The 14,519-nt window shown below is 42.3% G+C and overlaps 2 protein-coding genes across 2 annotated transcripts in view; one reads left to right on the forward strand and one right to left on the reverse strand.

Annotated features, from left to right (window-relative positions):
- LOC108796925 (otopetrin-3-like) overlaps positions 1 to 4,571 on the forward strand; it is a 39,077-nt gene extending 34,506 nt beyond the window's left edge. The window contains exon 7 of the mRNA XM_018568485.1: positions 4,396 to 4,571. Coding sequence (XP_018423987.1) covers positions 4,396 to 4,566 — 171 coding nt within the window. The 3' untranslated portion in view covers positions 4,567 to 4,571. The remainder of the gene's footprint in view (positions 1 to 4,395) is intronic.
- A 9,603-nt stretch (positions 4,572 to 14,174) lies between these two features.
- The window catches only part of HID1 (HID1 domain containing), a 56,471-nt gene continuing 56,126 nt past the window's right edge, over positions 14,175 to 14,519 (reverse strand). The window contains exon 19 of the mRNA XM_018568618.1: positions 14,175 to 14,435. Coding sequence (XP_018424120.1) covers positions 14,372 to 14,435 — 64 coding nt within the window. The 3' untranslated portion in view covers positions 14,175 to 14,371. The remainder of the gene's footprint in view (positions 14,436 to 14,519) is intronic.

Genomic DNA, 14,519 nt, shown 5'->3' on the forward strand with positions numbered 1-14,519 from the left:
TTCCCGGCTTCAGCACTCCATTTCTCCTGTGCAGCTCTGTACATGGCCGAGCAGGCCAGGATGTGCAGCACTGGAGTTATCAGCTGATCACTCTAATGTTTGAAAACAACTGGGGACACATAGTACTATGTGTCCCCAGTTATGAATGGGAAGGAAGTGCTTTACATCACTTCTTGTTCATTATGAGTTTCTGAATGGGTAGTAGCACTCACTATAAAGGCTTCTTCCCCTTCATAACTGGATGATAGTAAATATTTACTATCTCCAGCCTCTGTACTGAGTGCTTTCCATTCATTTAGAACAGAGGCTGCAGAAAAGGAGATTGAGGGCTCTGGGTCCTCAAGTTATTTTACTATTTCAAAGGGGAAATGTCAGGGGTCTGTTTAGGCTCCTGATATTTTACCAAAGCCCCGCCAAGAGTAAAAAAAAAATACAAATAAAAAAAACAAACACACAACACCCTGCGCGCACATTATTAGACATGTGTAAAGACTTGAAGCTAGTTTTGGATGAAATGAACGGAAACTAAAAACGTTTTCATTAGTTTCGTCAAACGAAACAAAGGTTTATTTTGGATTCGGCCACCAGCTTGTTTTGCGCTGGAGGCAGGGCAGGTGATGACTCCTGTAGAGGGGGCACAATTTTCTGTTCTTGTCTCGGGCACAAAAGGAGCTAGCTACAGGTTTGCACAGAGCATCCACTGTACTCTGTTACACCTCCTTAGGAGAGAGCAAAGATTACAATAGCATACCATACATTCTTAACATGTAACAAAAACCCCTAGGTGACAGATAAGGATCCATTATTCTAATATAAGAAACAGGAACCCCACAAAAAAAAAGTGCTGGGCACCATTGGTGAAGACTATGTAGAGGTTCTGCAGCTCTACTAAAAAGTGTTTTTTTCTTCTCTTTTTAGTGTAAATAGCATTATGAATAGGGAATTTAAAACATTGCATACCAACTGTAAAGCATGGTGAGGGGAATAATAATGGTGTGGAGCCAGTCCTGACTTTAGCCCCACTAAAATACAAAGTAGGCAGTTTAAAATGCATGTAAACCCAAAAACTAAAAATATAATAGTTTGCTGCTTACCAAACCATTAACCGGTTGAGGTAGGGTTGCCACCTTTTCTTCAAGTGAAACCCGAACACTCTAGCGCCGTGCGCGGCAATTTAGTGGGGGGGGGCATATAGAGGAGTGAGGAGAAGCAGCCAGGATAGGGAGTAAGGACTACAGCAATACATTAATACAGCAATACAAAATAATATGAAGCTATATATTTTGTGTTGTTCTGGGTTGGCACCCTGATGTCTGTAGGTGGCCTGTGCGGGCTCTCAGGTGGCCTGTGCGGACTTTCAGGTGTACTATGCGCACTCTCAGGTGGGCTATGAGGCTCTCAGGTTGGCTCTGTGATCCTCAAGTGGGCTGTGCGCACTCTTAGGTGGGCTATGTGGCTCTCAGATGGGGCTGTGTGCACTCTTAGATGGGCTGTGTGCATCTTAGGTGGGCCATGTGGCTCTCAGGTGGGCCATGTGGCTCTCAATTGGGCTGTGTGCACTCTCAGGTGGGCTATGTGGCTCTCAGGTTGGCTGTGTGCACTCTCAGGTGGGCTATGTGGCTCTCAGGATGGCTGTGTTCACTCTCAGATGAGCTATGCGGCTCTCATGTGGGCTATGCAGCTCTGATAAGACTTTTCATTTAAATCTTATTGTATGATTTATCAGGTAGTACAAGTACATGGATATATTACTCAAATGTGTATTGCATTTACACTGCATGTAACTCAACACTGTTCAGTGACATGTAATGTAAATGCAATACAAATTCTTCCCAGCCCCCACTGTCTCTCCCAGTCCCCACTGTCTCTCCCAGTCCCCAGCATTCACGAACTGTAAAACTTGCCTGTGCCTGCGTTCTCTGTCTCTCTCTCGGTACCTGCAGGATGTGATGTCAGAGTCGGGAGGAGATCATGCCACAGGAGGACGAGACAGGCAGATGAGTGTGCCCGTCACAATACTGGCACCCAGCTCTCTTAGGGAGCCACAGCTCCTGTTTGAATAATGTGCCAGGGTGGGAGGCAGGGCCCCACCCAGGCACAGGATTCCAAACCCGTACTGTCCGGGCGAATACCCAGACGGGTGGCAACCCTTGGTTGAGGATCAGCATGTTAAACCTCCTTCATTAGCAGGACAGTTTTCAGTGTTGTGATAGATTGAGAATTTATCGGTTATGCAACAGTGTACCAAAATTAATTTTGTTTGAGACAGAGCTTTATACTGGTGATATTTATAACTATTTCTTTCTTCTTCCTGATATTTATAACTGCCTTTTTTGAGGGGGTTAAAACATGGAGCTTGTAATGGTGCACTAGATACATTCAATGTACAGGTCATACACAGATGGTGGAGGAGATAAAAAGGTTAAAGTACAGGTCACATACAGTGGTCCTATAGTGATGAAAGAGGTTAATGTTCAGATGTACAGGATAAGAGAGATAAGGAGGGTAATATAAAGGTCAGAGCAGATATAGAATAGAGATGACATATACAGGAGAAGGGAGGGGGTTAATGGGTTAAACATTATTATACACTTTAGTATTACTTTTTTATTTTTTGCTGCAGCTTGTTTTGACCAGGAATGACTCGTCCATTCATTACTTCCTTTGCTTTCCCCTGCCTCTGTTGTAAGTGGAAGGGGGGTACTTGGCAATTGCCACACAGCAGTCAGGGGACATCAGGCAATGAGCAACAAGAGGCAGTACTGTGAAGTGGGCTCCAGCGATTAGGTGGAGGATAAGGTGGCAGACCATCTTTGGGTGCCACCAACTAGAAAGGAGAAAAGTTCTGAGGCAGAACAGCAGTGAGGGAGGATTTTGTCCAAGGGCAGGCATAGCTTGCAGAGGACTGGAGGGAGCAACTGTCCTAATCCATCTGCTGGCACAGACTCACAGGTACAGGCCACTGCTTTCCCCAAGGCTGGTCCACAGAGCTCTTCAGTAGGGGCCCTTTTTAACCTATCTGCTGCTGACAACACTTTTGTGGTCTGCAGCCCTGCAGCACATGAGCCATGGTAAAGTTACCAGCCATTTTGATACTAAATGGAAACAATTGACTCTGCACCCCAGAGGGGACGAGGCCACGCTGAGGAGGGTAAAGCAAAGATTTGAACCTCTACACAACTCTTATATACCTACTCCACCATTTCCAGCAGTTTCGTCCCCAAGGCTAGTGCCTCTTCCATAGATGTTGGAGAGGAAGAAAAAAAAATGTCCCCAAACCCCCACCCCCCACATTTTGATACTAGCTTGGCTAAACTGCTTGATTTGCAACTGCTCCCATTCCAGCTTGTGGAATCATCCTCCTTCCATGCATGACTTCATGGCCTGTGCTACACCAATGGCTGACCATCTGTGGGTGCCACCAACTGGAGAGTCTGAGAATTCTGAGAGACAGGCAGAATAGAAGGGAGGGAGGATTTTGTCCAGGGGCAGGGGCCGTTTGCAGAGGACTGCAGGTAGCAGTAGTCCTAATTCATCTGTTGGCACTGTCCCACAGGCACAGGTCACTGCTTTCCCCAGAGCTAGTCCACAGAGCTCTGCAGTGAGGGCCCATTTTAGCATATCTGCTGCTGAGAGCCTTACTATCTGAATATCATATAAGTTGTTATGCAATGCTGTAAGATTGTAAAGCTTAAAGTCAAAAACCTCATCATGTACCTTTTAATTTGGGAGAGCTTTTTATGGCGCACACAGGGAAAAAAAATAATCGGTTTGCATAAATTATTAGTGTAGCATGAAAATATCTAATTTGGCAAGGTGCACGCTAATAGGTGTGGCTGACAATCACACATGAGCACATATGTCATGAAGGGCATGCTACAGTATATATTGGAAAGGATTATTGATGAGAGGGGATATTTTGTAGTTAATTTATAGATATTATTTAATTTGAAGTATTTTATTTTTACAGTTTTTTTTTTACTATTATCACTCACTGGGGAAACCTTTTAATGGAGATGTAAGTCCCAATACTGTGTAGACCATATCCTTTAAAAACAACAGCCTATACAATGCCCAACAATGGATGTGTCACAATGGCACACTTTGCATAGTACACTTTATTTAGCCCACACAAATATGTCCTTACAGTGAAATGGCTAATTGGTTTTGATTACGCGTTAGGTCAAAGGTTCCTAGTCTTTCCCTGCAACAGTTTTTGAACCCAAGCAAAACTTTACAGCTAATTGTTTGTTCTCTGTGTGTGTACAGTGCTGGAAAAAAACATAAACTCAACATTATATAAGTGATTTAATAAACTAAGCAAACCAGTGTTTGCTTCATGCAGAGATTCCACATACTGCCTGTAATATTTTATATTGCTGTGATCTTTTACAGTTATGGATCATGTCAGCTTTTGGAGATCATCCTCAATATACAAATGGTCTGGAACGTGAATTCTATGGATCTTCGACATGGTTTTCTATTCTCAACTTTGGACTTCCTCTGTCTGTTTTCTACAGGATGCACAGTGTGGGAGGTCTGCTGGAAGCCTATCTTACTGCCTAATTATTTCTTACCAAGATATCAAGGACTCTAATTTTCTGATGGAGATGGTATTTGTGTGATACATGGACTGTGGATAAATGTTTTAGCTATGAAACCAAATCATGGTTAAATAAAATAAATTTAAATTAACTTAAAACTCCACCTCATTCAAAAATGTAATCTAGCTATAAAATTGCTACACATTTTGTAATTTAAAGTGACGCTAAACTCAGGAGTTAAATCTTAAAATACATTCAAGTATCCTAACTAGTAAAAAAAAATGTTGTCTGAATTCATCTCTGAATTGGTGCTGACGCTGTCCTTCCTTCTGGAGGGTGACTACTTTAGTTCACCATGGTCCCTGTGTGATTTGTAAAGTAGCCACCGCTTAAAGCTTGCTTGTGATGGACTACAATGCCACATTTAGTTTACTAATTTGTATTGAGATTGTAGTCTATCAAGGGAGTGAGCTTAGAGCTTCCTCCAGAAGGAAGGACATTGTCGGCATGAATTCAGAGATAATTTGAGGATCTACAGCTAAAATGATACACAAATAAGCTACATTTTTACGCCCCCACATACACATGCAAACATGCGTCGGTGCGCCAACGTGCGAAAACGATTCCGCCTATTGTGCCTGACATGTTACATATTGCTGCGAACGTCGGAATGAGGGCAATAATTTTAGGCCCATTAATCACTGATAACATTAAACTGATGAGCGCTTAAAGCGTCGCCTATGGCCAATTTTGGGTGTGGTCGGTTTCTGTGACTTCGCAGGCGCACGCAATTTTAAAACGTTTTAAAACTTGACATGTCTGGTGTCTAGTTATGCGACATGACCCCATCTTTTATGTTATACCCAAAAAATTGGGGTAATAATAAATGTTTCATAACATTTCAAAGGGAAACAGGTTTTTTTTTCAAAATTTAGGGCAATTTTTTTTGTCCTATAGTAAAAAATAAAACCGCAGTGGTGATTAAATACCACCAAAAGAAAGCTCCATCGGTCCCCAAAAAATGGGATAAAATTAATTTCAGTACAGTGTTGCATGACGGAATAAATGTCAGTCAATGTACTGCAGCGCTAAATAATGAAAAATGGCCTGGATGGGAAGGGGGTGTAAACACCTGGTCTTCAAGTGGTTAAAATTAACTTCATATTTTGATCTGCAGTTACTGTAATTTTCTCAAAACTAAAAAAATGCAACACAATATGGCAATTTGAAGGGTACCTAAAAATATAATTCCATTTTTTTATTGGTCCACTGATTTTCCCCGAAATCTGCATGTAAACTTTTAGGCATCGACTACAGCGGGAATTTTCTTTTTGGTGAGATACTCCTTATAGCCCCGCTCACACTGTCTTGCTGCAGTTACAGGTGCAATGCCGCAACACATTTGGTGGAATGTGGTGCCATTAATTCTCAATGCACATGTGTTGCAATGTGCTGTGCCACAAAATGTTGCATGTACCTTCTTTGGTGTGTTCGGCAGCCCATTCAAATAAATAGGCTTCCTTAACACATCACATGTTAACGCATGGCTGACAAAGCACAGGAGGGAGGCAGATGGTGCAACTCTCCTCAATAGAAAACTGAGATCTGCTCTGGTGGTTATAATGAGACCATTCAGAAATGCATTAAACTCAAAGGGGAAGAAGAAATTAAGATGATTGTTGGTGGTTTAGGCTTTAAATTGCATCTACGGGTTAAAGTGTTTGTAAACCCTTAGACTGAATTTCTCTCATGTGCTTTATTTTTAGTCTGTTGAATATACCATTGAAAGCATTTTTTTTATATTTCATAATGTCAAAAAACACCTTTTGATTCTGCCAATAATTTACTGTGTATAAGGAATGGTCATGGCGACAAGGAATGGCCATGGAGACAAGGAGTGGTGAAGAACATGAGAAGATTGCTGTGCCCTTTGTAATCCATCAACAAAGTAGGGAAGGCTGACACCACATGCTTAGGATTTCAGACGTGTTGTCAGAAAAAAATGGGAAGAAGATTTGAGCACACTATATTTCTGGGACATCTACAGTTATTTCGCTGTACTTGCAGTGTGTAAAGGATAAAAGATGGGGAAATGTGCATGTGTTGCAGAGATGTATGAAATGTTTTTTTTTAGCTTGCTCTGTCATACACTTTAAAGTGACATTAAACCCTCAGATTTTTTTTAACATAAACCAATACTGTAATGTGTGCCTTACTGTAATCCATTTTTGTTTCCCTTCTCTTTGCTGCTCTTCCTTTTAAATCCTCATGTCTTCTCAGTGTTTTCCCCCATAGTTCTCCTAAGGGTCACGCGGAACATAAACTAGCGTGTACTCCCGTTACCCAAAGCTCAGTATACGACGATCTACAGCTTGCGGTATATGGCGAGCTACAGCTTGCGGTATACTGAGACCGCCGCAGCCGGGACGGATGCCGACATTACTGTTGAGATCCACCCAACTGTGTGATTGACAGCTGGCTCTGCCTATCTAGAGGCAGAGCCAGCTGTACCCGCCCCCTCCCCCATCCGTTCCGCCAGTCAGCGTTAGAGGATCGGAGAGGGGAGGGGGGAATCCCTGCAGGGAGCCGTGACAGTCACGGCTCTCTGCAGGGACAGGATCGAGAAGTGAGCGAGCGACGGTATGTGTTCGCTCATTTCCCAATCTATTGAGCCGACATGTGACAATTTCATTGTCACACGTCGGCTACAACTATGAGGCTGAGTGATTTTCACTCACCTCATGGCTCTCCTTTAAGGGCAGTCTAGTCCTTGGATGTCTTTATTAGTAATTAACGGTTCTCTGGCAAACAGTCCTTGGCTGTATCAAACAGGTTGGAGTTGCTTTCACAAAGCTAAAGGTTCCTGTTTTTTGCACCAGGTATAATACTGTAGCAATCAGACCAAAAGAGGCTTAGTGGCGGCTTCCTTGTCCCCCAGCTGTTTTCCTCCTAAGGAACAGCATGGGTTAGGTCCAGCATGGGTTAAGTTGGTTTTCTCTGATCCCCAAAGCGCTGACCCTCTGGGCCTGGGTTCAAACCAAGAGAGCCGTGACAGGATCGAGAGGTGAGCGAACCTGGTATGTGTTCGCTCACCTCCCGATCTACTGAGCAGACCTGTGACAGTCTCATTGTCACAGGTCGGCTAGAACTATGAGGTGAGTGGAAATCACTCATCTCATAGTTCTCCTTTAAGCCTCAGCCTATAGGTGAAGACTCTTCTAGCAGGTGGCTCCTTATATTTAACAGCTTACCTGTCCTAGTCCACTGAGACAAACCTCCTTAGTGACTGGACAGCTGTTAACTATGCAGTTACACTTCCAACACAGTACGGTGGGAATTTAAAAAAAGGTTGGCAGATAATATAATAAAGAAAAAACAAAAACGGGATAAGCTCGAAGAAACCTTGCACAGCCGCAAACATTTACAGGTTAAAGCAGGCTGCTAGAGAATACATCCCTATATTTGATCAAATGTGAACTTTGAGTTCCTTCACAGTATGGTTAGAAAGGAGTGCTTGGCAAGTGGTTCTAACCACTTCCAAGTGGCCCTCAATTGACAACTCGCTTTTAAGTGGCCCTCAATTGACAACTCGCTTTTAAGTGGCCGTCAAATGACAGCTTAAAAGGTGCAATTTGTTTTTTTGGCAGCAGTTATGGAATTTAGTGCTATGTAGCCACAGCTCCTTGTTTTCCATTGCTGTGTTGGGTGGTCCAGCAGTGGATAGTAACCATAAGTTATACTTGAGTGCTTGCACTGCCCTTTGAGATATTGTGGGGAATTTATGAAAGTGTTTGCCACAAAATGTTTAGGCGCAAAGACCAAAATGTCAAGCTAACTAACCACAGTGTTTTTGTTTTTCTGTTGCACGTCTTTTTTTAAATGTTCTTGCAACATACTCATATTTGCGACTCACTGCACATATTTTCCGATATTTTTTATAATTTCTAAACTGCAGGGATTTGCGTCCAGCATTTGCGACATTAAAATACCTTCAAACTGGCACACATCCTAGAAGCGCTCCTGAGCGCTTAAAAGTATCGCAAAGATAATTCGACCTTTGTATCCTCAAGTCAGCTAAGCCTTCCGGGACATGAACCACCTTGGCGGTATTCCTGAGTGTGGCTCAGGGTTAATTTTCAGTACCATAAGCGGTAACCCCGAGCCACACATGCCGGCATCAGTCTTCTGGGTTCCGTCCCTTCCGAGCGTCCGCGTCTCAGGTGGGCGGAACCGGCGCGAATTTTAAAAGTAAAAAAAAAAAAATAGAACAAAAAAGGGAAAAAAAAACAACAGCCCGCCAGGGAGGTTAAGCTGTCATCCAGGAGGTTCCTTGCAAGCTTGCAACAATTTAGAGACAGACAACTTAGAGAGAATTTTGAGACAATTCGTATGAAGGCATTTAGGAATGAAACTAACTAGTTGAATAAACCCATCACTACATGCACTAAAATTCAGAGCCAAGACAATGTAAAAGATGCTGATGATGCAACCTAATTTATAAATTCCCCCTATTGTGTACACTGTTGTGGTATATGTCACCCCACCTGGATTTCCAAATGTCTTTTGTGTAAAACTGTGCTGGTCTTCGGGAACTTATTTGCACACTGAATTAAATGGAAGTTTCTTTCTCAGTAGTATGAATATACAACATTTAACTCCTTCAACTGAATGGCATACAACACAAGACTATAATGTATGAATTGCTTTACAGGGATGCTGGCATCCTACACTTGTAAATGGGTGATGGATGTATTTGGATTTAGTGTGGTTGTAATCAGTGATTTTATTATACATTGGGAAGTTATTTTGTATCGGGGTTGTAGTTATTTGTATTGCAAAATTATATTGCTATTAAAGGATAGTTTGTAACATGATCTGCTCGTGTGTCCTAGCTTCTTCTTTCAGTTGATGTTCAAACTTGCGCGTGCCCGCGAAAAGCTACGATACCCAAAATTGTCCATATGGTTATGTTTGTACAGATAATTAGTTTAGGGTTATCCATAAATCATGATCATAGAATGATTGCTTTTATTCTTGAATGTACAGCAATACAAAAAATATGTGTAGTGCATTTGTTCTCATTCATAGGCCCACCCAACACATGTTTGCATTTGTGTGTGCGTGTATGCGGTGCAGGGGACATTAAAAAACGTTTTTTGGGGTGTTTTTTTTTATGTAACTATTTTTTTCAAATGAATTTGTTGCCAGGGAACCGCCCAGGGAAGTGATTGGGTGGATGTATGCTATACACAGGCGCTAGTAAAATGGTTAAATATGTAGTAGCAGAATACTGCGACTCCTCAAGGATAACCTCAACAGGCAAAGATTGGAAAATATCAGATATATAGTCACTGCGACTGATGGCTCAGAAGCCGCTTAGGCTGCAGGCAGAGCAGCCAGTCAACAGGGGAAGGCGTGAGAGTGCACTTAAAGTCTTGGACCTGGGCGAATTGGGCCCTAAAGTCTTGCATGACTGTAGTAGAAGCCCTGGATGACAAGGAGGGGACCTCAGCCACATCCAGCAGAGCCGAGGAGGACTGAGGTGACTAATTAGAGTCTATGAGCAGAGGATAAAAGGATTTCAGATTACATGTGTTAGCATCTTCAGAGGTCATGGAACAAACATCCCTAGAACCGTTAATACAGTGGTAGCTGGGAATACAGTGGGACTGTCCCCTCTGTGTTAAGAAACAGACATGCTGTGACTGCGTAGTGTTTAGGCAAATAATTTCAGAGTATGAGACAAGGCCTCAGGTACTCACGAAACCTAGACAGGTGGTAGCGGGCACAGCATGTCCCTTCCACAACAAGAACTGGCTAGAAACAGGGGTTTTTAAAAGTGACCAGTGTGACAGAATTAGTATACCTGACAGAATTAGTATAATGCCTGTTGGCATACAGTAAGCTCAGTACAAAGTGTCTCTTTACCAACGTGCTTCTGGTTGTAGCAATACAGTCCTGATCGAGTCCCTGCGGACACGTTTCTGCCTTTGTCAATATTCTACTGATGATATCTCTGCAGACATGATAGTACCCAAGCACAAAGGAATTGATTGTGTGTCTGTGGACATGCATGTCTCAGTATGGGACTGGATGTTGAGACATTTCTGCTTGTTAATACAGTGCCGATTGCATCTGTGGATACATTCCTGGTTGCCTTTATGATACCGATTGTACATCTGAGGACATGTTTCTGGTTGTGTCAATATGGTACTGATGACGTCTCCTCAGAGGTATTTTTTGTGTCAACACTGTACTCATGTTTTGGACTGGACTTGCTGTATTTTTCTTGAAGACGTTTCGCTGGTCATACGACTAACAATCCGACTAACTCTCAGTTCAGAATGACTTGTACAAAAATACAGGGCTTGAAAAATTTTAGGGTGTCTCACCAGTCAGTCAAAAATGTCACCATTCAGCATGACCGGATTATAGCCTTGCAATTTGTTAACATTGTTTAGGGACAGATAGAGCTTTCTTTTGGTGGTATATAAATCACCTCGGCCATAGGCTTAAAACACTTTTATTGCTCATCAGTTTAGTGTTATCAGTAATTAATGGCCCTAAAATAATTGCTCTCACTCAGACGGTGCACGTAGGCGCACCCGACGTATATCTACGTGTGTATGTGGTGGGCGGGGGACTTTAAAAAAAAGTTGTGTGGTTTTTTTTTATGCTTCTTTCATTTTTGTATTGTTATCACATAGGGGACTAAGAAGTCCCCTATGTGATAGCCAATTTACATGACAGGTCCTCTTTATGGAGACATCAGTGGTCTCAAAGACCTCTAATGTCACCTAGGGACCCCCAGAGAAGCTGATGAAGCAGAGATCTGCTTCATCAGCTTCTGTAGCTTGAGAGCGACACTGAATGCAGGAAGTGATGTAATATACATCACTGCATTCGGGGACTGAGAGGAGATCAAAGGGAGATCGCTTTGCTCTCCTGTCACAGAGCAGCCGTGCCGGTCCCGGCCGCATCGGGCACAGCGGATCTCGGGACCGGCAGTGGCTCCTATACAAGCGATCGGGCGTCTCTAGAGACGCCCGATCACTTGAATGTAAAGCTCCCGGTCGGCCGTGTAATTACAACGGCCGGCCGGAAAGCTGCTAGTCGGGCTCCACCATCCTCTCGTCACAGACGAGTGGATTTTTCAAGCCCCGCTCTGGAAATAAATAAGGTGAATGTTGCTCCAATTAACATTGTTAAATCACTACTACAACATTAAAATGTTATTTGGAGCAATATTCACCATATTTATTACCAGGGAATTTTTGTCTCATGTTGTTTCTGCGGACATGCTCCTGGTTGTGATTGTCTTAATTTGGTTTAGATCAAACTTCTGTAGGTGGGATTGTGTATGTGCTACAATATATAGGCTATAAGAAAATAAAAGTATAAATCTGGCCCTGATGTCTAGTTACACTCCTGAGCACCCATATACTTGAAAAGTGGTTGCCTGAAAACCAATTTGAAATGCGCTGATTCATATTCTTGCAGTATATGGGCTACAAATTGATATATCAGACAGCCAGAAAATCACCACCACCAGATTATAATTTTTTATTTGAACCAATGCCTTTTCTCCACCTTTAATGCAGGGCCTAACCTTCTGCCACGCTATAAAAATATAATATACTTTTTAATACTGCTTGTATTAGGAAGGAAAACAAACATTCTTATGATGGCTGAGTTGTTTCCTCTAAAATGAAAGCCATCATGTGGCTATCCTAAGCAGTTACTTTAATTTTGTTTAGGGCTGGTAATGATTAACATTTTCGTGTTCGATTAATCGAAAAATTTTTTACATCGATTAATTTCGGTTATAATGCACATACAGATCCAACTACACTGGCCTATACACATACAGCACAGCAATGAAGTAATAAAATGAACTAGGATCACACTAATCCAGCACGTTATTAATCTCACGTGCCCCACTCAATATGGCCGACGCTTGAGTGGGGCAACTCAGAATAATAACGTGCTGGATTAGTGTGATCCTAGTTCATTTTATTACTTCATTGCTGTGCTGAATGTGTATATGCCAATGCCTTGGCTGTCACTCGTGCAGAAAGTTTCTAGGGCAAACTCACCGGCCCAAGTGGCTAACGAAGGTCAGAGGAGTCCGGTGACGTAACGGACATAGACGTCACCGGACTACTCCCCCCTTCCCTTCGTTAGCCGTCACGGACATCGACGTCACCGGATCGCCGACGGGACTCCCGGGAAGCCGGCGGAGAGGTGAGTGTTTTCATTAGCGATCAAAATAATTTTAATCGAAAAGTTTAACGATTAAATCGAGAAATTAATCTTTAATTTCCACAGCCCTAATTTTGTTCAATAATCTTTTTTAAGATGAACTATGTCCACTGCCCAAGTAGCTATCTATAGAGAGAAATACTCAGCGCTGACTTATCACTTGGCTTCAATGCACATTGGACTTTGTTAGAAATAGCTTCACATCACCCTGTGTAATCAAGAACTTAGGGGAAGATTTATTGGGTACATAAAACAGATAATGGGAAAGTATTTATCCAAACCAGTTCCAGAACATAAAAAAGCACAACGCACACAAAGACAGCAAATATATAAACATCAACCCTGCCTATAAATGTCACAGTAATTAACCTAACAATCAGAATAAAAGATTTATAGAGCAGTCAAAGGATCAATTTGCAACCCCTAAACCTGTCACACACAGAAAATGAATTCCCATAGACTAATTTATTAATATAATTTAATACATTACATCTGATTCACATAGTGGTGAAGGTGGAGTGCTTCAGAGTGTGGGATTTGTACACAGGACCTCCCCATGTACATATAAGAAAATTTGCAAAATGTTACAGAAGAGGAAGAACATCAGGAAAAATAGGATTTTTCACTTACTAGCAAAATCCGTTCCTAAGAGGACAGGTCACAAGCAGAATCAGAGGTGACTGGGTAATATGCAGGTATCATCAGGTGATTGGAGACTGTCCAGAGAGGTGAGGACCTTCATATTACCCCTCCCACTCCAGGATATTCGCAGTTATTAATCATGGTCATAGAGTACAGGACCCAGACAGATTCAGGAGACAACTGGGACATCCACAAGCAATGCACTGAGGGGTAGGCAACAGAGCAAAACTAACAACAAAGCACCGTTACAGGCCAGCCCCGTGTCTTCAGTCTGGCAGGGTCCGGGTACGGTCCCCAAAGCTGCTGCCATATGGTCCCAATCCGGAAGCTGCAAAGTAGCTGATCTGGCTGTATGCAGTCAGAAGATCTTACATGAAGAAACCATGTAACACGTAGAAATAAGGTTAATAAACTCCACTCAAGAGATACCACTCAGGAGAGGAGACATCCATCATCTACGGACACTAGCAAAAAAATTAGGATTTCCTGGAGGAGGTGGGGGTATATGAGGGTCTTCACAGCTCTGGCCAGTATCCAATCACCTGATGATACCTGCATATTATCCAGTCAGCTCAGGATGTCCTGAACCGTACAATCAAGAAATCAGACTTGTATAATCCACTTTCTACCTGGCACTGAGCTAGGAGTAGCAGCATGCTGCCAGAGCAAACTATGATTTGTAGCTCAGCACCCAGGATTCCATTCATCTTACCATGATCAAAAATCAATATAAAAACAAAAATAGGAAAGTAACACAAAGCTTTTTAGAAATACAAGAGATATGATATGCGTTTTCATGGAGTGATTTAGTATGCTTGTGGTCAATTACATTGAAATTCATGGAGGGGAAGAAGTATCCTATGACGATGCTTCAGATATGTGTGACAGGTAATGAGCAGGTATTAATATTTAAAAGTAGATATTTAAACTCTCTGGATTTCAAAAAGCTTCACATCAGTGTCATACCAGATTGGAGGGTCCATGTTCCTGTGAATGACACAAAAAGTACATCTGTGAGTATGGTTTATAAGTACTGCAGACACTATTTGCTTCAAACACTTCAATATCAAA

Source organism: Nanorana parkeri, unplaced genomic scaffold (genome assembly GCF_000935625.1).
Source record: "Nanorana parkeri isolate BGI_ZX_2015 unplaced genomic scaffold, ASM93562v1 scaffold32, whole genome shotgun sequence".
NCBI lineage: Eukaryota > Metazoa > Chordata > Amphibia > Anura > Dicroglossidae > Nanorana > Nanorana parkeri.